Source organism: Neophocaena asiaeorientalis, unplaced genomic scaffold (genome assembly GCF_003031525.2).
Source record: "Neophocaena asiaeorientalis asiaeorientalis breed wild unplaced genomic scaffold, Neophocaena_asiaeorientalis_V1.1 scaffold35, whole genome shotgun sequence".
In the NCBI taxonomy this organism is placed as follows: Eukaryota; Metazoa; Chordata; class Mammalia; order Artiodactyla; family Phocoenidae; genus Neophocaena; species Neophocaena asiaeorientalis.
The window spans coordinates 2,355,340-2,381,129 of NW_020172984.1; the positions used below are offsets into that span (position 1 = coordinate 2,355,340).

Genomic DNA, 25,790 nt, shown 5'->3' on the forward strand with positions numbered 1-25,790 from the left:
TTCAATGTCTTGTAATAACCTGTAATGGAAAAGAATCTGAAAACAAGAATGTATAACTGAATCACTTTGCTGTACACCTGAAGCTAATAAAACATTGTAAATTCACTGTACTTCAATTAAAAAAAAGGTTATTACAGATACAGTTGTTCAGCTTAGCAGATGATATTAGGGATTTTTCTGAGGAGAGAAAAATAAGCAAAAATGGCACATTTTCTTTGGTTTGTTAAAATTTAACATGGATAAAACCAAGAGACTGATGTGGGTAGTACAGATTCATTCCTTGTACTTGTCAACCTGAAGAAACCTAGGAGGCAATAATCAAACACAGTGCATTTATTTGGGATCAAAGAATTGCAATTCGGTACACACAGATTTGCATATCAATCTGAACAGTGTCTGCTAGGGAATAAAAGTCAGGGGTTTTCTGGGGGGTTTTTTGTTTTTTGGGTTTTTTTTGCGGTACGCGGGCCTCTCACCGTTGTGGCCTCTCCTGTTGTGGAGCACAGGCTCCGGACGCGCAGGCTCAGCGGCCATGGCTCACAGGCCCAGCCGCTCTGCGGCATGTGGGATCCTCCTGGATCAGGGCACGAACCCGTGTCCTCTGCATCGGCAGGCAGACTCTCACCCACTGCGCCACCAGGGAAGCCCGAGTCAGGGGTTTTAAATGGTAAAGAAGGGAGGTTTGCATTACAAAGAATTTTAGTTGGAGCTGAAGGCAGAACCTAGTTGACTAAACATGATTGATTGCTAAGGCTATCATTAGAGGGAGGTAAGAGTTCATTACTGTTACAAGTTGCAGGTGTTCTTGCAGAGTTCTTGGACTATCTGTGGTGTGGCCCAGTTCATACGTTTATGGTTCCACCTGGTGAGACAGGCATAAGGTCCACCTCTTGAGTGGCCTTCCAGCTTCATTTTAAAACCCCCTGACATAAGTGACTCCATCTTATGTCACATATCCCCCTTTTGATCAAGATCATTCTCTAAAAGCATTGCCAATCAACTTACAGATTTGCTTTGTCTCACATTGCTGGGATGGACCTGTCCCAGAAAGTCATATCCCACGTTGGGGGGGAATTTTTAATTTCCAGTGGTTATTTCAAGGAGTCAGTGTCATAGGGTTAGACCATTGGGCAACAGGGAGGCACAGGAAATGACTCCTAAGAGATTTGGTGGCTTGTAAGGCAGTTGTCCTTGTGGCCTGATTAGCCAAGTTATTTCTTTTGGTTTCATCTGAATTTAATTTTGGATGCCCAGGTACTCTAATGATGGCTAGGATAGATGGAAGTGGGATCGATTCCAACAATTTATTGACCCAATTTTCATTCTTAATCTGGCTTCCCCCTGAGGTTAAGAATCCTCTTGGTTTCTAAAGCATGCCAAAGTCCTCAGCTACCCTAAAGGCAAAGCGACAATCTGTATAGGTATTCACAGTTCTACCTTCTGCTAGGGTGCAATCTCTAGTTAAACCATGGAGTTCTGCCTGCTGGGCTGAAGTAGCGGTCAGCAGTGGAGCTGCCTCAGTTACTTCAAAGGAGCAGATGATTGCATACCCAGTACAATATTTTCCTTTGCCGTTTTTCAAACAAGAACCATCGGTAAGCCATGAAATCTCAATGTTAGCAACAGGGGTTTCTTGTAAGTCAGCTCTGAGGGTTAATAACTGGTCAGTCAGGGTCAGACAGTCATGAGGAGTTTTGTCACTAAGTAAAGGGAGAAGGGTTGCAGGGTTGAAGTTGTTGTAGCGGGAAAGGGTTGTGTGAGAAGTCAGTAATGGTATTTCATGCGGGGTAAGACAGCTTGCAGGAAGGTGTTGAGTGATGAGAATTGTGCAAGCCTCCTACCGCATGGGGGAACATAGATGGTGAGTGGAGAGCCCATGACTATTTCCTCAGTTGATGCTGTCAGGGCTGTTGCTGCTGAAATAGCTCTCATGCTGGAGGAAGGTCTCTGGCTACAGGTCTGATTGTTGAGTGTAATATCCAAGGTGTTGGTGTTGACCTCTGTGCCTTTGAGTAAGCACTCCTAAGCCATTTCTCTTCTTTCGAACATGAAGTGGAAAAGGGGAAGCTAATCATTAGTATGTCCTAAAGCAGGGGACTGCAGAGTCCACTTTTCAGGTTCTGGAGCCCTAAAGACGTTTTCTTCCCACTCTGAAGGATCTTGTCTTTAAGCTTTGAGAGGCTGGGCAACTAAAAAATTAAGTATCCAGTTTCTGTAGTATCCAGTCAGCCCAAAATATCTTTAAAGTTGTCTTTTGGTCTGTGGCTATGGGAAATTTAAGACACTTTGAATCCTATTAGGGTCTTAAAGGAGTCCTTAATCCGAGATCAAGGGTCCTAGGTATTTGACCTGTGTTTGAATAAGTTGTAATTTCTCTTTAGAGACCTTTATGACCTTTAGTTGCTAACAGCTTGGGGAGATGGATGCTGTCTTGCTCACTTGCCCCGTTGGAAGACGAGCAAAGAAGGTCATCAACCTATTGAAAAGGATGGCCACTTACAGAAAAATGACACCTGCTAAATCTGCTTTTAGGATCTGTAAAAAGTAGGAAGGGCTTTTAGTCTAGACTTGTGGCATGACAGTCCAGATGTATTGTCCTTCCCACATGAAAGCAAATAAAATTTTACTTTCACAATCCACAGAGATGCTGAAAAAGGTGCTACAGAGGTCAGTTATAGTGAAAAATTTATTCTCTGTAGGTATTGCCATTAAAAGGGTATGAGGGTTAAGGGCAACAGGATGATGATTGATGACAATGTTAATTTTTTAATTTTTTTAAATTTTTTACATCTTTATTGTAGTATAATTGTTTTACAATGGTGTGTTAGTTTCTACTTGATAACAAAGTGAATAAGTTATACATATACATATGTTCCCATATCTCTTCCCTCTTGCGTCTCCCTCCCTCCCACCCTCCCTATCCCACCCCTCCAGGCGGTCACAAAGCACCGAGCTGATCTCCCTGTGCTATGCGGCTGCTTCCCACTAGCTATCTACCTTACGTTTGGTAGTGTATATATGTCCATGCCTCTCTCTCACTTTGTCACAGCTTAAAATTCCCCCTTCCCATATCCTCAAGTCCATTCTCTAGTAGGTCTGTGTCTTTATTCCTGTCTTACCCCTAGGTTCTTCATGACATTTATTTTGGTGGTGCTGAGCTCTATCAGCTTTTGCTTGTCTGAAAAGGTTTTAATTTCTCCATCAAATCTGAATGAGATCCTTGCTGGGTAGAGTGATCTTGGTTGCAGGTTTTTCTCCTTCATCACTTTAAATATGTCCTGCCAGTGCCTTCTGGCTTGCAGAGTTTCTGCTGAAAGATCAGCTGTTAACCTTATGGGGATTCCCTTGTGTGTTATTTGTTGTTTTTCCCTTGCTGCTTTTAATATGTTTTCTTGTATTTAATTTTTGACATTTTGATTAATATGTATCTTGGTGCGTTTCTCCTTGGATTTATCTTGTATGGGACTCTCTGTGCTTCCTGGACTTGATTAACTATTTCCTTTCCCATATTAGGGAAGTTTTCAACTATAATCTCTTCAAATATTTTCTCAGTCCCTTTCTTTTTCTCTTCTTCTTCTGGAACCCCTATAATTCGAATGTTGGTGTGTTTAATGTTGTCCCAGAGGTCTCTGAGACTGTCCTCAGTTCTTTTCACTCTTTTTTCTTTATTCTGCTCTGCAGTAGTTATTTCCACTATTTTATCTTCCAGGTCACTTATCCGTTCTTCTGCCTCAGTTATTCTGCTATTGATCCCATCTAGAATATTTTTAATTTCATTTATTTTGTTGTTCATCGTTGTTTTTTTCATCTTTATTTCTTCTAGGTCCTTGTTAAATGTTTCTTGCATTTTGTCTATTCTATTTCCAAGCTTTTGGATCATTTTTACTATCATTATTCTGAATTCTTTTTCAGGTAGACTGCCTATTTCCTCTTCATATGTTAGGTCTGGTGGGTTTTTTATCTTGCTCCTTCATCTGCTGTGTGTTTTTCTGTCTTCTCATTTTGCTTATCTTACTGTGTTTGGGGTCTCCTTTTTGCAGGCTGCAGGTTCGTAGTTCCCCCTGTTTTTGGTGTCTTTCCCCAGTTGCTAAGGTTGGTTCAGTGGGTTGTGTAGGCTTCCTGGTGGAGGGGACTAGTGCCTGTGTTGTGGTGGATGAGGCTGGATCTTGTCTTTCTGGTGGGCAGGTCCACGTCTGGTGGTGTGTTTTATGGTGTCTGTGGACTTCTTATGATTTTAGGCAGCCTCTTTGATAATGGGTGGGGTTGTGTTCCTGTCTTGCTAGTTGTTTGGCATAGGATGTCCAGCACTGTAGCTTGCTATTCGTTGTGTGAAGCTGGGTGCTGGTGTTGAGATGGAGATCTCTGGGAGATTTTTGCCGTTTGATATGTGGAGCTGGGAGGTCTCTTGTGGACCACTGTCCTGAAGTTGGCTCTCCACCTCAGAGGCACAGCACTGACTCCTGGCTGCAGCACCAAGAGCCTTTCATCTACACGGCTCAGAATAAAAGGGAGAAAAAGTAGAAAGAAAGATTTAGTATAAGTAGAAAGAAAGAAAGAAAAGAAAGAAAGAAAGATAGAAAAGAAATAAAGGAGGGAGGGAGGAAGGAAGGAAGGAGGGAAGGAAGGAAAAAAAGAAGATAAAGTAAAATAAAATAAGATAAAATATAGTAAAGTTATTAAAATAAAAAATTAATTATTAAGACAAAAAAAAATGGGACGGGTAGAACCGTAGGACAAATGGTGGAAGCAAAGCTATACATACAAAATCTCAGACAGAAGCATACACATACACACTCACAAAAAAGGAAAAGGGGAGAAAATCATAAATCTTGCTCTAAAAGTCCACCTCCTCAATTTGGGATGATTCATTGTCTAAAGGAGGGAAGTAAGGAAAGAAAGAAAGATAGAAGATAAAGTAAAATAAAATTATTAAAATAAAAAGTAATTATTAAGAAAAAAATTAAAAACAAAAACACGGACAGATAGAACCGTAGGACAAATGGTGGAAGCAAAGCTATAGGTGGCAGCAGCAGCCTTAGTGTCTGCCGCCCGTCTCTGGGGTCTGCGCTGTTAGCCGAGGTTCGCGCCTGTCTCTGGAACTCCTTTAAGCAGCGCTCTTAATGCCCTCTCCTCGCGCACCAGGAAGCAGAGGGAAGAAAAAGTCTCTTGCCTGTTTGGCAGGTCCAGACTTTTCCCCGGACTCCCTCCCGGCCGGCCGTGGTGCACTAACCCCCTGCAGGCTGTGTTCACGCCGTGAACCCCAGTCCTCTCCCAGCGCTCTGACCGAAGCCTGAGCCTCAACTCCCAGCCCCACCCGCCCCGGCGGGTGAGCAGACAAGCCTCTCCGGCTGGTGAGTGCCGGTCGGCTCTGATCCTCGGTGCGGGAATCTCTCCGCTTTGCCCTCCGCACCGCTGTTGCTGTGACCTCCTCCGCGGCCCCGAAGCTTTCCCCGAAGCTTTCCCCTTCCGCCACCCGCAGTCTCCGCCCGTGAAGGGGCTTCCTAGTGTGTGGAAACCTTTCCTCCACAGCTCCCTCTCACTGGTGCAGGTCCCATCCCTATCCTTTTGTCTCTGATTATTCTTTTTTCTTTTGCCCTACCCAGGTACGTGGGGGGTTTCTTACCTTTTGGGAGGTCTGAGGTCTTCTGCCAGCGTTCAGTAGGTGTTCTGTAGGAGTTGTTCCACGTGTAGATGTATTTCTGGTGTATCTGTGGGGAGGAAGGTGATCTCTGCGTCTTACTCTTCCACCATCTTCCCGGAAGCCATGCAACAATGTTATTAATAGCCCTCAAATCTTGGACAAATCTCCATCCTCTTTTGTGGGGTTTCTTAATGAGGGGAATGGGTGTATTACAGAGACTAGTGTAGGGGACTATGAGGTATTGTGTTTTGTATTCCTCTATGATTGGTTTAATTCCTGCTAAGGTCTCAAGATTTAAAGAATATTGTTCAATGTTAGGAAGAGGCTGACCGCAGTCAATTTGAATTTTAATTGAGGGAGCCAAATGAACCTGCCCAACGTGGGTTGTGGATTTTGCCGAATCTCTCAGGAACGTTCTTGAGTTTTAAGTTTATGTTACCTTCCAAGCTTGTCTCAAGGGCAAAAACTGCTGATAGGGTTGAGGAGCTTGGAATGCCATCAGTTGTTGAAGGGTTGAATTAATTTCAAGGATATTTTCACCTCTTGGGACAAAGGGATACAAGTATTGATCTCTCTTCAAGTCTCTGCTTTCAGTTCCTTTGGGTGTATACCTATCAGTATACAGAATTGCTGGGTCATATGGTAATTCTGTGTTGAGCTTTTTGAGGAACAAACTGTTTTCTATAGAAGCTGCACCATTTTTCATTCCCGCTAACAGTGCGTTTTCATTCATCCTTGTTAATATTTGTTAGTTTCTGGGTTTTGTTTTTTGATAGTGCCCATCCTAACAGGTGTGAGACAATATCTCATTGTGCTTTTGACTTGCATTTCTCTGATAAGTGATGTTGAGCATCTTTTCATATGCTTGTTGTCCATTTATTTATCTTCTTTGGAGAAATGTCTATTCAAGTCCTTTGCCCATTTTTTAATTAGGTTATTTTTTATTGTTGTTTAATTGTAGGAGTTATTTATATATTTTGGATATTAAATCCTTATCAGATATATGGTTTACAAATATATTCTCCCATTCCGTAGGTTACCTTTTCACTCTGTTGGTTGTTTTCTTTGCTTCACAGAAGTTTTTAAGGTGAAGAAATCCATTTGTCTATTTTTGCCTGTGCTTTTGGGATCATATCCAAGAAATTGTTGCCAAAGCCAAGGTCCTAAAGCTTTTATCCTGTGTTTTCTCCTAGGAATTTTAGAGTATTAGGTCTTATGTTTCAGCCCTGGATTTATTTTGAGTTAGTTTTTTGTATATGTTGTAAGATAAGGATCCAACTTCATTCTTTTGCCTGTGGGTATCCAGTTTTCCCAGCACCCTTTTTGTTTATTAATTTTTGGCCCCACTGCACAGCATGTGGGATCTTAGTTCCCTGACCAGGGATCGAACCCGTGCCCCCTGCAGTGGAAGCACGGAGTCTTAACCACTGGACTGCCAGGGAAGTCCCCCCAGCACCATTTGTTGAAGAGACTATCCTTTGCCCAATGTGGGGTCTTGTCACCTCTGTTGAAGATCATGTGCCCATGTATTCAGGAATTTATTTTTGAGCTCTCTATTTTGTTCCATTATTCTGTGTATCTGTCTTTATGCCAGCACCACATTATCTTGATTGCTGTTGCTTTGTAATATACATTGAAATCAGGAAGTGTGAGGTCTCCAACTTTGTTCTTTTTCAAGGTTATTTTGGTTAGGTGAGGTCCCTTAAGATTCTATTTGAATTTTTTTTCTATTTCTTCAAACAATGTCATTGAAATTTGAATAGGGATTACAATGAATTTGCAGTTTGCTTTGGGTAGTGTATTAGTATGTTTGGGCTACCATAACAAAATACCAGAGACTGGGAGGGTTAAACCAAAGAAATTTACTTTTTCACAGTTCTGGAGGCTAGAAGTCCAAGATCCGGGTTCTGGCTGATTTGGTTTGAGGTGAGGCTCTCTTACTGGCTTGCAGACAGCTGCCTTCTTGCTATGTTCCCAGAGGGAGAGGGAGAGAGAGTTGAGTGAATGAATTCTCTGGTATTTCTTCTTATAAAGACACTAATCCTATTGGATCAGGACCCCACTGTTATGACCTTGATGTTGCCAGAGAACCTTCATAAGGTGATAGAATTTTGAGAATATCCATAAATTGAGGGGTACAAAGCCAATAAAGAGGGGGAGACAAAAATAAATAAAATAAATAAGTAAAAAAAATATAGTGAGATCTGAGAGGCAAGGAATGATAATGGATCCTAGGATGTAGAAGAAAATGATTATGGGACACACAGAGAGGACTTACAAGATCATGTATATTTTATAGGATTTTAAATTAATTGTTTTAAAAGTGCATTTTCCTACCTCCCCCCCCCATTCTGGTGTTAATAGTGTAAATAGTTGCTTAGTTTCTAGTGAATCACTTCTCTTTTCTCATGTTTGTAGTTCAGACATGGTTGTCTTTAGGCTTATTGACTTTTTCTTGTCATATTACAGTACTAAATGGACCTTAAATAAGACACTTAAATATAATCTTTGTTTTCAAATTTATAGAGGTATTCCTGTTATATAATTGTAAGGTCCAAGTATGCAGTTACATGTTATCTTAAAATATTTAAACTAGCATATAATTTCCCCCACATATTAGCATATATTTTAATACAGATATTTTTTATTTAAAAAGTAGATTATACATTTCTCTCAATTAATTGCCTTCTAATGGAAATACAAAGACCTAGGATAATAGGGAAGAAGCATAGCCTGAGGATCCATATACTTGATTCAGCACCCTTGTTTAGAAAACCCCACTGAGACTAATTTTCCTCATTTCTAAAATCAGAAGAATAGCTCCACCTCAGAGCTTTTGTAGAAGGACTGAATGAAATAACATATGTGTAAAGTACAAAATTAGATGCAGTTTGTGGTATTATATTATTTTCATTGATAAGCACCGTAGGAAATGTTTAGATCCTAGTCTGGTGTGCTGTTGATCTTCACATTTAGTTAGAAGAAGATGAGCACCCAGTCACACCTCTCATGTTTTGAATCCCCTGTGGCTTCCCCGCCTCTACAGAGCTGCTGCTTCCTACAGTGGCTGTACTGCCCAATCTTGCAGACACGTGTCCTGTCTCATAAGGATGAGAGTAGCTGTGAGAACAATCATATTGAGTGAAAGCAGTTGTAAAGTTAGTTGTTCATTATTTTTCTTCTTTTCTGTTTCTCTGACAGCTCTTGAAGTCCCATTGGCTAGATAATTTTGCCAAAGACTCTGTAAACCCTGGAGTCGTGGTGCTGCTGGGATGTGGTGCCTTATCCAGCACCTGTGGTCAGCTGGCCAGCTACCCCTTGGCTTTGGTGAGAACACGCATGCAGGCTCAAGGTGAGTTTTGGATAGAAGGATGACACTGATAAAGTAGTGCATCAGTAACGTGCTTTCGGAACTTCAGGTTCCACTGAGACAGCAGAGTGTGGTTTTAAGAGAGGATTTCTCAACCTTTTTTGCATTATGGCCTCCTTAAGGAAGCTTTTTAGAAATTCTTTTGCAAATCAGTTCCTCTTCATGAAATTTTAATACCACGGATACTCTGTGCATATATTGTATGTATATCTGTGGTTTATGCACAGAGTAAGATTTTCATGCTCCCGTTGAGAGTGCATGTTTTAAGAGTACAGTTGGCCCTTCATATTCGTGGGCTCTGCATCCATGGATTCAACCAACTGTCGATCGAAAATATTCAGGAAAAAGACTCCCAAACTCCACAAAGTTCCAAAAAGTAAAACTTGCATTTGCCATGCAGTCCACTCTTTACATTTGTATTTACAGATCATCTATATTGGAAGTACTGGTTAATTAATGATTGACTGCTTGGTTGGGGGAGGGAGGTTGGTACTCGGAAGAGAGATTGGGGATAGAGGCGTCTCGATGCTCAGGGAGTACTGTTTAAAGAAATGGTAGTGGGTGAGATTGGCCAGGGATAAAGCAGAAAGTGAAAGAAAGGCACAGAATGAATACTACTTTTGCATAGCAATAAAAGCCAGCAAATCATAAGGAAAGAGAATACTGAATCAGATGGCAGGAGAGCCAGGAGGGCGCTGTGTAATCAAAGTCGAGGAGACAGTGTCACAGTGGGGAGGAATCACAGTTCAGAAGTTGTAGGTCCCATAATAACAAACAACTCCAGCCACCATTTACTGAGAATTTGACAGATGCCAACTGCTTTACATATGTTGCTACTGATTCTTTCAGTGCTGTGCAGTTTTCATTCCATTTACAGAAGAGAAAGACCATCAGCTTTCAGCTCTCCCACTTGGCTAGCTAAGTGTGTTGAGACAAGTTTCTCTATCTTTCTAAACCTCCAATTTCTTACTTATTAAATGGGTATAATAACACTTACCTTAGAGGATTGGTATATAAAGTAATTAACTCAATATCTAACACAGAGTAATCACTCATATTTGTTATAATCAGGGCATTCACTGTTAGGTGCCATACAGGGAGAATTATTTCTTGGGCCCCTTGGAATAAATTTTATCCTTTTATTCTGTTCGTTCTAGAAAATCATTCTGAATCATAATTGCATAGTCATAATAAAACATGCATGAATATTAAATTAGCCTGGTTTCTTTTTTAATTTTCTAGCCATGGTAGAAGGAGCTGCACAGCTGAACATGGTTGGGCTCTTTCGACGAATAATTTCTAAAGAAGGAATACCAGGACTTTACAGAGGCATCACCCCAAACTTTATGAAGGTGCTTCCTACTTAGTTCTTTTTTTTTAATATCTTTATTGGAGTATACTGGCTTTACAATGGTGTGTTAGTTTCTGTTTTATAACAAAGTTAATCAGCTATACATATATCCCCATATTCAATTGAGTTCTTAAACTCAAGTTTTATTTCTAGTAATTTGTTATAAATTGCCAACATTTTAATGGAAATGTAGTGACATAATAGACATTTACTTTATTTGAAACTACCTCTCATATTTTCCGAACCAGAGAGAAATGTTGGACTTGTGTTTGTGAAACGTATCCTAACATATAGTTTTCATTATATTAATTATACCTGATAAATGTCTCAGTGTTTTTATAATACATATGATAAGAATGGGACTCTATCTTCAGGGTGTTTGTACTTTTGAATAATACATAAATGACAATATTAAGGAACATGATTAGCTCTTTTTTCACTTGTAAAATTATGGAATGAGTAAAATTTCAGCTACTGAAAAATATTCATTGTTCATTATGAATTTAAATTGTTTGCTTTTTAACATTTGTAAGGAATGAATGTGATTTATCTGTGTATCTTGTATCTTTTGAAAAGAGCCTGGAGTTGAAGATAGTTTATTTCTGGCATTACTGCATATTTACTTTCTGTTTATATTAAAATGTTTTTGAAATGTCTTGTTTTCTCATTTAAAAAAAATAGTGTAACTAAGGCAAAAAAATGGCTGTGTCTTGCAGTTTATATCTTTGGCAGCAGTTTGAATAGTCTGTATAGTATTACTGAATAAGACTCACTGTAGTCTTTCCAAATATTTTGGCCTTTTCTGAACAGCCATAACAGTTATTACCTCTGTCATATATTTTGGTATAAGATGATGTTTTTCGTGATGTCCAAATTCCACATTTACCATTTAGGGTGATACCCCCGGGGCTCATAGTGCCAAAGAGAGTCCAAAGTCACAGGGCTCCTTGGCACATCTTGGTGGAGTACCAGTTTGTCTTGAAGTTGTGGGAAACAAAAGCTAAGTAAGTTTACTGGTAAGTAATTAAAACAATTTTATAATGCAGATTTTATACCTATAAAGATTATAAAATTTGATTTAAAAAAATAAAACATAAAACTGCAAAGAAATTCTGCTTTCCAACTTGAATGCTACCCGGCCTCCAGGAAAAACGTATTTGCCCTCCTTGGCTCTCAGGGACCCTTTATTAGAAAAATGTCGCCAATTTGTTTCTTACACATTTGTCTTGTATCCCCATCCAGGGCGTAAGCTTCACGTGAACAGGCATTGCATTTTATACTATTTTTTTTTGAGCTTTACATCAGGTCACATGTATAAAAGTATGGCATAGGTTCCCTATGCCCAAATAAGAATTTTCCCAGCTCTTTTGTTCTCATGGAATTTCTTTGTTTTGAGAAGAGCACCAAACGAGTAATGATATGTGTGAAGTGGAGCAACCAATAACCCTCCTTTTCCTCCTTTGCCACATTCCCTGCTTGGGAGAAACACAGAGCAGACTGAGCTCATCAAATCACTCTCCGGGAGAGCATGCCCTGCAAAATTCCATCTGCCCTTCTGCTTCCATGTAGGACAGAGCTGTGCTAAGGTCCAAGCTGCCTCGGCCTGGACCTGGACCTGCTGCAGCCCTCTGACCACAGTGCAATTGAAGACACCTGTTCACAGCCATCTGGTTTTTTTGTTTTTGTTTTTTGCTTGTTCTGTTTGTTTGCAAATTGGGCTCCACAAGCTTATACTCAGATGCTCGTCCATAGCCACTGCAGCGTTGTTTGTTGTGAAAGCAGAAGTGCCCCAAGCCTGGGCCACTTGGCATTTATTCTGTAAACATTCACTTGCTCATTAGTTCTTTCAGTGAGAATTTATTAAACACCTACTGTGTGTCAGATACTTTTAGGGGCTGAGGACACAGCCTTGAACAGGACTCCATACTTTTCCTAATGGAGATTATCTAGTGGAGACAAGACAACAAACGAAGTAAGTAAAATATGTAATAGGCCAGATGGTGATTAAGTGTAGAAGGCAATGCTGGGGCCGAGGTGGCAATTTTAGGCAGAGAAGACCTTGCTGAGAAGGTGCTGTTTGAATAAAGGGCTGAAGGGAGCACGGGAATAGGCCACACTGGTGTCTGGGAAGGGCATTCCAGGCAGAGGGAATGCAGGTAAAGGCCGTGGGAGGAGGGAACATCGGGGAGGTCAGTGTGCCTTGAGTGGGATGAGCAAAACGGAAGGTAGTAGGCGATGAAGCCACAGAGGGCTGGAGGGAGGCCTGTCTGCTGAGCACTTCCGGTACTGCAATAGCCACAGTTCCTTGGTAATGTTTCCTAACCAAGATTCAGATGTCTCTCCTCTGGGGGTGGGAGTCTCATTATTGGAAACATCACTGGAAAACCTTGCAGTTTCTGTAACTGTCGTGTCCATCACACACACAATGGTTTTCCCTGAAACTGCTGTCCCAACATAATGGCATGTGTATAGGCTACTATTTGCCTTTCCTTCTCTGGGAAGGATTTTAATTTTTAAAAAGACAAATTAACTTAGAGAGCTTAAAATCTTTCTAGACATTTTCCTAAGAATTAGAGAACTTGAATCTTAAACCAACAAAGCTGTCATTGTGCCCACTTCCTTCTCTGACCACCTTGTAACTGCCCAGAATTTATTTGTTTATAATTTATACAAATTGTACAATATTGAAAACAATCCTTTTATTTATTTTTTGTTAGTTGATATTGTCTTGCTTTGAATTTACTTCCACCAAGATAATAGTAACTGAAGAAGTGATTTGTATTTTGTTACTTTTAAAAGAGGGCCAGGGATTTTAAAGCATTATGAATTACTCTTTCAAACCGAACCTTATCGCAGATCCTTGGTATTTGCTAATCAGGTGTGTTTTCCAAGAGTTTACACTCATCTTTTTACACACCATTCTACAATACAATCACGACCATGGGTTCAGGATGAATTAGCTTAAATTCCAGAACCTGTAATCAATGTCAGCCGCAGATATGCATCACTCAACCCCCAGGTGAGGTCTCCACATGAATCTTAGTGTGCCAACTGGGATGTGCAAAACATGTGACATTTCTGAATTTTCTTTAAATTAGCTTAAATCCAGCTGGAAACTCCTGTACCACTCAGTGTTGTGCAAGTGTCCTGGGATCCTGGCCCCTATGGACACTGGTCATGGTCTACCATGACCAGTTGCTGCTAAGGGGCCCTTTGTTGCAGCCTGTATGGTCCCTTGGACCCCATGGCTGTGCTGTGCTTGGCATGGGGGTAGTTGGTAAGACATGGGGCATCTGTACCTGGGGTCTGGCCTTTCCATCCTGCAAGGGTTAGGAGTTGAATGTGAATCTCTCCATATCTTGGGATCCACCAACCTATGTCTCCTTTCCAGGCCCTGGGTTTGTCCCTTTTCCTTTTTGCTCTTAAAGGCACCCATCTGCTCATCCCCTGGGACTCCTGGCATCCTCTCTGCAGGTAATTTAGATGCTTGGAAAAGACAGAAGAGCCTCTGATTGAAAGTGACTTCTGTCTTCCACTTTTAAAAATCACTGAGGGAAGGAGATATTAAAGCCCTGCCTCCTTGTCTGAAATGAGATGAAAGCGAACATGTAAGGGGAATAAATACAAATTAGTCTTTCACTCAGTTATCTTGCTGTAGGCTCTCAAAACACCGCCTGCCCCTTGTACTCTGCGTCTCAGGAATGAGCATTATTGCGCTGCAGAGTGGTGGGCTCTGCTCACGTGAAACGACACATCGTTCAGCCTACTGAATCTCTAAATCCCCGGAACGTTACTGCTACGTGGCAATGTAGCCTCACAGCCAGAGGGTTCAGTAAATAGTGTCCTGAGTGAAAAGTCAACAGGGTAATTGAGAGCTGACACTTTTCAAGGAGATGGAAGGAGATGGGAAGGAGAGGAGATGGAAAGAAGAGGGTAAAATTAATTGTAATGTGGAAAAGGATGATAAGATTCTTCGGAGTTAGAACTGTTTCTAAATCTGTTTTGTTTTTGGATGATTTAGGGAATATGAGTGTAAGCCCTCAGAAGACATGGGTGATAAGGTGCAAGTGTAGACTGACAGGTAATAATGACTCGGGTGCTTGAGACTTTTACAGTAAAAGAATCTTCAGGCAGACTAAAGGTGAGGAGAAGTTTTTAAGTCTGTCCGTTTGTGATTTGTTCCCTTCCTCTGATTTTGTTCCCTTCCCTCTTTACTCTTTATAAAGATGTCCCTTCTGGAGAAAAATGAGAAAATCTTTCATAAGGTAATAAAGCTATATCAAGGAGAGGAAAAAGTCAGTAAACAACTGAAGAATTTTGCTGTAGTTTGAAAATTTTGCTATTTCATATGTTTGTTTTCTTTAGTAAAAATGTATGGCTATTGTTTTAGGGAATTCTGACCAGATTATGAGAGATGCTCCTCTCTTTGCCAGGCCTTAATAATTCACTTATTTTTCTTATAAGGCAATGAGCACAAAGATTGAGAACATCAAGAGCCATACATTGGCCAAGATGATGTTATTCAGCGAAGTTCTTTCTATTTTTTTATGGTACTATTAACTTATAAGCAGATGGTGACTCCTGGTGAGGTATTTCCCTCCCCTTTTCAGAATTCCCAGCAGTGGAGTTCCCCTTGGTCAGGAGGGGTAGGAAGAAGGACCTGGAGAAGAAGGTTCAGTACAGCGCTGTGGACATGCCCTCAAGGTGAGAAGTGAACCGACAGCCTTATTTATCACCATGATAATTGCTCATGATGTTATTCAACTATAGATTTGCCCATTTGGGGCACCATGGGCCATAAATATGGTTCTCTAGTCACTAATATGGACTTTCCAAGTATCAAGCATGCCTAATTTCTGAGAGAGAGAGGGGGAATTGACTGATGAGTTTTGCAGCCCACTTCATGCCTTCCCTTGTTGAGCTTGTATAAATTCTCTCTTTAAAAACAAACAGCACAGCCTTTGGGAACACTCGTACAATCAAGCTCTTCCTTTCCCAGGTGGTTGGATAGTCATATAGCAAATGGCTAGGAGCCTCAGCCCAAAGGAACAGTATTTTCCAAGGATTTCTTGCCATAATTTACCCTTTGTCTTACTGACTGGGAACAGAGGCGTTACAAAACTCTTTAAGAAGATCCTTGTATTTGTTCCATCATCCAATCAATGCAAAGTGAAATGGGAAGGCTGATTTTTACCTGTGGTGGTGATAGCACAGGACCAGTAAAATAGTGACACCTGGCCCACAGACCAAGGCTTCGAGGGTGCTGGTCATGGGAGCTTTACCCACAGCAGCCCAAAGACCACCATTCCCAAAGTATAAACTGTTAGTACCTAGTTATTGATTTAATTTTTTAATTTTAACACTACAGCCTATCTTTTTTTTTTTTTTTTTTCCGGTACGCGGGCCTCTCACTGTTGTGGCTCCTCCCGTTGCGGAGCACAGGCTCCGGATGCGCAGGTTCAGCGGCCATGGCTCACGGGCCCAGCCGCTCCGCGGCATGTGGGATCTTCCTGGACCAGGGCACGAATCCGTGTCCCCTGCATCGGCAGGTGGACTCTCAACCACTGCGCCACCAGGGAAGCCCACTATAGCCTATCTTGCATTAGCTTTTCACTTAGGACCAGATACGATTGTTCAGTTTCAGATGATTCAAATTAAGATGATCTACAATGTGAGGTAAGGCCAAGTTTACTTCAGCCTTTTAGGTTCAAAGTTTATACAAAGTTTACACTCATAAAGTGTAACCCAAATGGTATATGCTCCTTCTGAGGGGCATCACTTTTTGCCAGGCAATAGAATGGTGACTTTAACTGGGGTGGGGGATGGTCTCTGTATCCTTGTTGATTGTGGCCCTCATGAGGATACTGACAGCCTTGGTTGGGTAAATTAAATGGGCACATGTACATAATTGCCAATTTAATGTTAGAATGAACTGTCCAGGCTTTTCCCTGCTATGGGAGGAGTCATCTATTGCAGTGCATATTTCTTAGAACAAAGCCAGGTATTTTTATGGAACCTCCAGGATTTCCAAAGTGAGCCAATAAGTATGTACCTCATACCAATTGCATATATAATATGTACAAAGTAATACAGATTAAGGAGGAAGTTACAAATTTAATAAAATTGTTTGGAAGAACCAAAGTAAACTAATTTTTAGTACGGAGACATTGTAACTTCTCAAGCAGATCTTAGATATAAGTTGAGTCTTTGAAAGTCATATTTTTACATAGCCTTCTTGATGTATAATTGACATTCGATAAACTACTCATATTTAAAGTGTATAATTTGATGTGTTGACGTATCTATTTACCCATAAACACAATCAAGATGATGAACATACCATCACCCCTAAAAGTTTCCTGTGGCACAGGAAATCACTTATCTGCTTCCTTGTTATCACTATAGATTAGCTTCCATTTTATAGGATTTCATATAAATGTCTGGCTTCTTTGACTCCGCATACTGGTTCCTTTGTGTTGTTATATGTGTCAATAGTCCATTCCTTTTTATTGCTGAGTAGTGTTCCATTATAGGGATATTCTCCTATTTGCTTATGGACACTGACCTATTGATAAGCATTAGCGTTGTTTCCAGTTTTGGCTATTACAGATAAGCCGCTATGAACATTTATGTACAAGCTGTATATGGGCATATGTTTTTAATTTCTCTTGGGTAAATACCTAGGAGTGGCATGATTGTCCCACTTGTTCCACATCCTTGCCTTTGTGGATATTTCTCAATTTTAGCCACTCTAATAGGAGTTATGTATCTTATTGTGGTTTTAATGTACATTTCCCTCAAGATATGTGCTTTTTTTTTTTGCCACCAGTTTTGGTAAAAACTGTGTTTATGAGTGTATATATAGGTCAAGGCTTATCAAATTATAAGTTTCATCATGGTTAAGTGTCTTTTCAGATATTTTGACCTTTCTGGGGGGTTGTTTGCCTTATTTTGGAGTAGTGAGAGTTCTCTCTATATATTATGTATGAAAGTCCTTTTTCAGGTATATCCCAAGCTGGTGACTGTCTCTCCACTCTCTTAGCTATGTCTTTGAAGAGCAGTTTTTAATTTTGATGTAGTCCAATTTATCAGTTTGTTCTTTTTGAATCATAGTATTATATCTAAGAAAAATTTCTTAGCTTTTAAGATTTTCTTAAAATTTTAAGAACATTTTCTCCTGTGTTTTCTTCTAGAAATTTTGTAGTTTAAAGGCCTTAAATTTAGGTCTATCATCTGTTTGGAATTAATTTCTGTGTATGGTGCAAGGTATGGATTGAAGTTCTAGATTTTGCATATGAGTATTCAATTGTTCTGGTACCATTTGTTGAAAGGACTATTCTTTCTCTACTGAACCACCTTTGTACCTTTGTTGAAAAGTTGTCCATATATATGTGGGTCAATTGTTGGACCCTATTCTGTTCTGTTGATCTATTTGTGTATTTTAATGCCACACTGTCTTCATTACCGTGGCTTCATAAGTCTTGAAATCAAGTACTGTAAATTATCCAAACTTGTTCTTCTTTTTCAAAGTTGTTTTGGCTATTCTAGATCCTTTGCATTTCCATATGAATTTTGGAATCAGCTTGTCAATGTCTACAGTGAAGCCTGCTGGAAATTTGATTGGGATTACATTGAATCTATAGATTAATTTGGGGAGAAATGACATCTTTCTTAAGATGTCAGAAGAGAAGGTATCTCTCTCCATTTATGAATTTAAAAATTTTTTCTTGATAATATTTTGTAGTTTCATAGCAATATGTTTGAATCTAACAAAAAGTCGTAATATTGAGTAAAAATTGCAAGTTGTATAAGAATGCTTATGATACGTCACCTTTCATATAAGTTTAAAAAACCCACCACAATTAGTTACCAGTATAGTATTTAAAAATAACATATAGTTTAAAATATAGTTTTAAGAAAAGCAACATTCAGATTAGTGGTTGTTGTTGGGTGGGAGGGGGTTATAATTTAGGGGGCTTTCTGGATACTTCAGCAATACTGTTACATCTTAGGCTGAGTAATGGAGACACATCATATTTTATATATACATATATATTTTTATATAGAATATTTCATTGAACTGTTTGAGTCAAAACTGTAAAATAGCTGTATAATTTCTAATCTACTTAAAGAAGACAAAGGAAACATGAGAACTTAATCAGCCTGACAGAATTGAGCAAAGGGGATGTAAAAGAAACAGTGAGAATGTGTTATGTACATATCACATGTGCCTGTGTCTATAAAGCTTGTAAATGCACAGATAGGATCTCTACTGAAACCCACAGTGTTATTCTCTGGGGCAGGGAGTATCATGGGTGGGCTGTGCATGAGGACTTTCACTTTTTAATGGAGACCTACATATTGTTTGAATTTGTACAACTAGTATGTTTTACTTTTATAACCTTTAAAACCATAAAAAGCAAAGTGAGATTGTATTCTATGTGACATTTTGTCGTCTTAATTGCCCTGGTCCTGGGCTTGTCTGCCTTCAGATTTATCCCTTGCCCTTGCCCTTCCCCTACCCTGCTCTGTATTCCTAGATGTGACTCCTCCAGGTAATGTTTCCCAGGCTCTCAGGTCTGCTGCTCCCAGGGGGAGCTGGCCAGTGGGGGCACTGGCAAGAGACTGGAGGGCAGAGGAAGAGGGAAGCCAGGGTATTTCTCCCTGTGCCTCTGCCTTCGGAAGCACCTCTGGCAGCACACACATCTAGACCCACCATTGCAAAGTTCAGAACACCAAGGGTAAAGAGAAAAGATCTTAAAAGCTTCCAAAAATGGAGGAGGAAACACAGACCATCTGCAAAGGAATAAGAATCAAAATGCATCAGATTTTGCAGCTGTATCCCTAGAAAGTAGAAAAGTGATAATCTAAAGTCAAACGCAATGCAACTGTTTACTAAACTGAAAGTGAAAGGAAGTTTACTTCCCGCACATTATTTCTTAGGATCTATCAAGTAAAACTAGGGAGTAAATATACCAAGAAAAAAAGGAGAACGGGATATAGGCAACAGTGGATCCAACCAGGGAAAGCAGTGTCAGGAAGTCTGAGGCTGACAATAGGTGCAGAGAGAAGGAGTCCAGACTGGAGCAGCACCATGGAGGGCACTGCAAAGAAACTCCACAGAGAAAAGGGGTTCAGCAGAACACCTGATCCCTGATGGGTAGAAGAGGTTAAGGAAAAATGTCATTATGAAACAAAGGCAAAAAGTGCAAGAACATTAAAAGAAACTTCAGGAAAAATGGAAAAGACTGAATACAAAAGAAATGTAATTATAGTAAACACCAGCTCTGCAGTGAAAAATACTGTGTAGTCACATAAATGCACTTATTTTTTGCTTTAAAATATGCTGTTTATTTTTTCTCCAATTATAAAAATAATACATTATCCAAACAGATAGTTTAGGGAGCACAAAAATCCACCCAGGAAAATGACAGCAAAAGCCCCTCCATCCCACTAGCCAGAGATAAGTGCTGCTGGTGTCTGTGACAAAGGGGCATCTGAGGCCGTACGGTATGTACAGATGATGCCTTTTAAGTCCGGCAGAAGACAGAAGAACTCACACTAAAAGGAAGGCTGCAGTAAGGCTCCTAAGTTTCTGCACATAGAAGGGTGGCCTTAGAGTCTCCTCCTCTTGACCATTTTTGATGCTGCAGAGCCCCACCCACCTGGGGACACAGGAAGAGCACGTCCTGGCTCCCTGGGGACAGGGCTGGCCTCTCCTCTCAGCCAGATGCCCACGTCCATGGCCACAGGGGACAATGCCCCAGGACTCCACGGGGCATAGCAGGGACCTGCAAGCAGGAACCCCAAGCCTGTGGGTGTGACTGTGTGTTCCAGAGCGGGCACCAGGAGACAGGGCTGGAGTCCCAACTCTGCCGCCCAGTGCCCTTGGATCAGGCAGTCTCTTGGGCCTCAGTTTCCTCATCTATAAGACGGGAATAACGCCCACCTCATGGGTTCCTGACGGGACTAAATAAAACATGAGAAGCAGGTCACAGCACTGGCACATCTCAAGGGTCAATAAATGTCACAGAACCCATCACTCCTTCCCATTAACCTGCTTCGTGTCAACCCTGTGGCTCTCATTTTTTAAAAAACTGTCCCTCTGAGCACTGACCAAAGCCCAGGGGGTAAAGGGGAGGTTTATCCTATCCAGAGCCAACCGGAGTCTAGATCCAGCCAGGCCTGCCAGGTGATGAGAACCCGTGAGCCAGCGGCCTGGTCTCTGGGCCAGAGAAGAGCAGCCCTGCGAGGGCTCTGCCAGGGCCATGTTCACACAGCAGAGCAGACAGGGCCCAACAAAGGACGGGCTTGTGTGGAGGGGCCCCATGGGGGGCACCGAGGCGACCCGGCAGACCTCGGGGGAAGGAAGCCTGTTCACAGGCCAAGCTGGAACCCTCCCTGAAAAACAATGAATCCCCCATCATTGTTTTGCCTTTAATCACATTTTTAAACACTTAACATATGAACATCTGTTCCTTGATGTTTCGTCTTTGTGCATCTGTCATCCTCAATATGAAAGTCTGGAACATTCTGCACTAATTTTAAAGTCGGGCTGAACGTTTAGTAATGAACAAAGCTGCTTAAATTTCCGTCTAATTCTGTCTAAGTCTTCGTGAAGTTTATCATTAAGTAGGGTCAGCATAAGGGAATTTCTGAATCATTCCAATCAACGATTCTAAGACATTCATCTTTTTGCTGTCTTTCTCAGTGGCGGAACCATGCAGGAGACGTCTCCGAGCAAATGCCAAACCTTGGTAGCACCCGATCTCAGATCCGATTTTAGCTCCATGTAATGTGCCATACTGTCTTACTTCAATCATACCCAAACTAATTCCTTCTTCATAGCCTTCCTGATACCCTTCCCTGTGAACACGATGGCGTCGAACATGTCCTGACTCCTGGGCCGGCAGCTAGCCCGACCCCAAACCCCGCCCCTCGAGCTCCAGCACCTCGCGCTGCGGCCGCAGACCCGCGAGGCTTGGGCACGGACGCTTAAATGCACTTTTAAAATTAAACTATAGGCTGAACTCCCAGATCTTAGTATAGCTATAGAACAATGCAACTGAGAAAGAAAATATAATCAGAAGGTGAGAGATGGGAGGCTGGTTGGTGGGGTGGTGTCTGCAAGTCTTCATCTTAGAGGATGAGATGCTGCCTATTGTGGATGGAACAAAAAAGAAAGCTGTTAGTATATACTGAAAGTTACAAGGATTTCCAAAGAAGGATTAAAAAATGGTGGTATTGGGAGGATGGGAAGGGGAAGTAGGGTGTGTGCTAGGGACTTGCTCATCGAGGTACGATGGCTGTAGTGGGTGCAACCAGTGCCCTGCCCAGACACCTGGTCCTGCCCGTGGCAGCACACAGCGGCTCTGTGTCCAGTTGCCAGCTTCTGCACTTCTTTGCTCCAGGGTTTTGCCTGCCAGAACTCACTTTGCTGACAGGAGCAGCCCTAAACCAGTGATCCTGGGCTCCGTTGTCCACTGGCTCCATTTTGCCCTGGGGTCTGGCTCCAGGTGCCCACAGTGGTAGCTGGTTTGGTGATGTACCCCTTCCTGGCTGCCTTCCCCACCTCATCTTACTTCCCCATCCTGCCCTTGAATCCTTGTCTCATGGTCTACTTCTGAGGGAACCCAAACTTAGGCAGTCTGCCCCCCACAGATCTGAAAATAACAGCAGAAGCATTTTATTCAAAGAAACAGCTGACAGACGTACGGGGAGTTACCTCTACCTGGACCAGGACTGGAGGTGGGAAGGGGTGGAACTGATGCCTTCAAATAGATGCCTGTATGTGTACCTGAAAAACAATCATTTAAAACATAAAGCAAGCTGGAATAATGTGACAAAAGAAACCAAAAGAAGAGAGCACAAATGTATATGGGCGGCCTGGCCTGGGCTCTAGGTCCAGATCCCTTAACTTTATTTTTTTTTTACATCTTTATTGGAGTATAATTGCTTTACAATAGTGTGTTAGTTTCTGCTTTATAACAAAGTGAATCAGATATACATATACATATATCCCATATCTCCTCCCTCTTGCGTCTCCCTCCCACCCTCCCTATCCCACCCCTCTAGGTGGTCACAAAGCACCGAGCTGATCTCCCTGTGCTATGTGGCTGCTTCCCACTAGCTATATATTTTACATTTGGTAGTGTATATATGGACATGCCACTGTCTCACTTTGTCCCCGCTTACCCTTCCCACTCCCTGTGTCCTCAAGTCCATTCTCTATGTCTGCGTCTTTATTCCTGTCCTGCCCCTAGGTTCTTCAGAAACTTTTTTTTTTTTTTAGAAAAAATAGACTCCATATATATGTGTTAGCATACACAGTATTTGTTTTTCTCTTTCTGACTTACTTCACTCTGTATGACAGACTCTAGGTCCATCCACCTCACCACAAATAACTCAGTTTCGTTTCTTTTTATGGCTGAGTAACATTCCACTGTATATATGTGCCACATCTTTATCCATTCATCTGTCGATGGACACTTAGCTTGCTTCCATATCCTGCCTATTGTAAATAGAGCTGCAATGAACACTGTGGTACATGACTGTTTTTGAGTTATGGTTTTCTCAGGGTATATGCCCAGTAGTGGGATTGCTGGGTCGTCTGATAGTTTTATTTTTAGTTTTTTAAGGAACCTCCATATAGTTCTCCATAGTGGCTGTATCAGTTTACATTCCCACCAACAGTGCAAGAGGGTTCCCTTTTCTCCACACCCTCTCCAGCATTTATTGTTTGTAGATGTTTTGATGATGGCCATTCTGACCGGTATAAGGTGGTACCTCGTTGTGGTTTTGATTTGCATTTCTCTAATGATTAGTGAGATTGAGCATCCTTTCATGTGTTTGTTGGAAATCTGTATATCTTCTTTGGAGAAATGTCTATTTAGGTCTTCTGCCCATTTTTGCCGATCCCTTAACTTTGCTTGAACATGTCAGTCACTTTTGAAAGAGAGCCATAAACTGAGGTACATTATTGCATGGATCTGAACAGATGAAAAATATTCTCTGCAGATACTGAAAAAGTACAACTTTAATCATAGTAATGGGGGATAAATATCCTTCCCACCTTGTTTTCGCTATTGAGTAGGAAAAGACACACAGAATACATTGGTAATCACTGTAGAAATGAGATAGGATTTGTTAAACACTCAGTACTTTATGTGGCACTACTTTATGCTCTTATATAGAACACTACTGCATAGTTGTCATTTGTAAAATATTTTGTGTCTTGGGTTTAAATATGGATGCTTGTTGTTGGCATTTTCCCGATAGTACACCATGTCTCGAATGGAAGCTATGACCCAGGACCCCGTAGAAGCAGTTCTTGATGCCCCAAAAGACCTGCACCAAACTATTACAAGTAACCGTCATGGCCTCCATCCTCCACTGGGTGGCCGACTTCTCCCAGCTCTGCGGACTGCAGATACCCGGAGCTTCTCAGCTTTCTCCCTTTGCCTCCATCTGGAAAATCACTGGGTTGCCTCTGGCCAGATTTGAATTTCCTGCATGAACCATCATTGCCTTGTTTAGAGAAGGGAAGGTAGGGTCAGCTTGTTACCATTCCAGGAGAGAAGGTGACAAAGAAGGTCCTTTATGTGTAACATTGAAGAGAAAGGCTTGTTCTTATTTTTTTTAGACAATTTTTCAAAAATAGAAAAATTCTGTGTTTTACCAGTCAAATTAGAAATGATTGAAGAAAAAAACAAGCATTACTGGTCATACACAGAGTTATATTTAAATGTTCAGATATGAAAACTGTGACCATAGAAGATATTTGGGGATATTTGTTTTAATAGTGTGATGAATATTTTTTCATTTGCTTAAAATATTTTGAGAAGTGTACTCATAATTCAAGCTTGGAAGTACAAGGAGGGGTAAAGTAAGTGTAAAAATAAAATAAGGGCTTCCCTGGTGGCGCAGTGGTTGAGAGTCCGCCTGCCGATGCAGGGGACACGGGTTCGTGCCCCGGCCTGGGAAGATCCCACATGCCGCGGAGCGGCTGGGCCCGTGAGCCATGGCCGCTGAGCCTGCGCGTCCGGAGCCTGTGCTCTGCAACGGGAGAGGCCACAGCAGTGAGAGGCCCGCGTACTGCAAAAAAAAAATAAAATAAAATAAAATAAAATAAAATAAAACAAACAAGTAAAATGCACCACAGAATTGTTTACTCACAAAATTGAGTTTACTCTATTCTCCTTTGTTTTTTGTTTTGTTTTGTTTTGTTTAAACAAGAAGTTGTTTTCCTTGATTGCACTGTGGTTGACATGTTTTAAAAGCAATACAGTTTAGGTTTCAGATTAAGACAAGCTTGCTCTGGTATATCCCTGGAATAATTAGCATCATGGGAAAAATTTAATATTACTGTTAGGCAAATCAATCTGTATTTTTGGATTAATCTAAAGTATCCTTCAATTCTAGTAAACAGGGTTTTTTTTAATGCTAAATTCTTATTTCAATGTTATGCAACTGCATAAGTATAAATATTTGTTCGATGTACAATTGTGACATCCATAGGGAACTTCTCAGGGGAAATAAGACTGCAAACACTTTATTGCACAGATTCTAACAACTTTGAATCAGAGGAAAATAGAAATTAGGATGGGGAGGAGAAATGGTAGGTTCTGATGTAATGATGCCCCCTCCCCCACATGACAGTGTCCACCAGCTGCTCACCTGTTTTCCCAACTTCCTCTGATAGCAGGAACTGAGAAGTGCCAGCCTTCACCTCCTTTGCCTCTTTTTTCCTCCTTCCTCTCACCCACCACTCTTTGAGTTGTTTTTCCCTATCATTTTTTAACTTCTCAATTGTCTCTTTCCCCTTGTTTGTTAACTTATCATTAAAAAAATGCAAACTTGTCACCCCACAGCCTGATGCCTTCAGAGGAAAATGCTCGAGAACTGAAAAAGAAAATCAAGATAATAAAACTGGCCTTCTTAAATTGTTATAGTCCTTCAACCCTGCCTAACATTGGGATGAGCTTTTCAGCTCATTTCCCTCAAGATTCAGAGAAATGTCAGTGCTTGAAAAGAAAACACAGAAAGGATCCAGAGCCGAGATCTGGTGATAATCTGGCCAATTTTTAGCCGGGAGTACAATTTTCTCATCAAATGATCAGTATATAGAACTAATAAAAAAGATTCTTATAAAAATGAGAAAGAAAAGATTATAAAAGTAAAGATTGAAATTATAAGGCCTATTCAAAAAGAATAGAACATATTGGTATAGATTTCCAGTTTTAATTATTATTATTGTTTATTTTAATTCGGGAGATATTGTTTTTAGTGTGTGATACTGATTCTGAAATCTACTTGACATTTAAACACTGATTAATACTAATGATTTTCACCAGGTCTCTCTTTAAGCCCTAAAACTTGACTGCACGTTAGAATCACCTGGGTGGGGGCCAGGAGCAGACCAATCACAT

At 41.0% G+C, this 25,790-nt stretch overlaps 1 protein-coding gene and 1 pseudogene across 1 annotated transcript in view; one reads left to right on the forward strand and one right to left on the reverse strand.

The window, feature by feature from the left end:
• SLC25A24 (solute carrier family 25 member 24) overlaps window positions 1-10,378 on the forward strand; it is a 46,401-nt gene extending 36,023 nt beyond the window's left edge. Inside the window, exons 9-10 of the mRNA XM_024742111.1 lie at window positions 8,843-8,993; window positions 10,254-10,378. Coding sequence (XP_024597879.1) covers window positions 8,843-8,993; window positions 10,254-10,378 — 276 coding nt within the window. The remainder of the gene's footprint in view (window positions 1-8,842; window positions 8,994-10,253) is intronic.
• A 10,494-nt stretch (window positions 10,379-20,872) lies between these two features.
• Window positions 20,873-21,855, reverse strand: LOC112397833 (oral cancer-overexpressed protein 1 pseudogene; annotated as a pseudogene).
• Window positions 21,856-25,790: the final 3,935 nt, after the last annotated feature.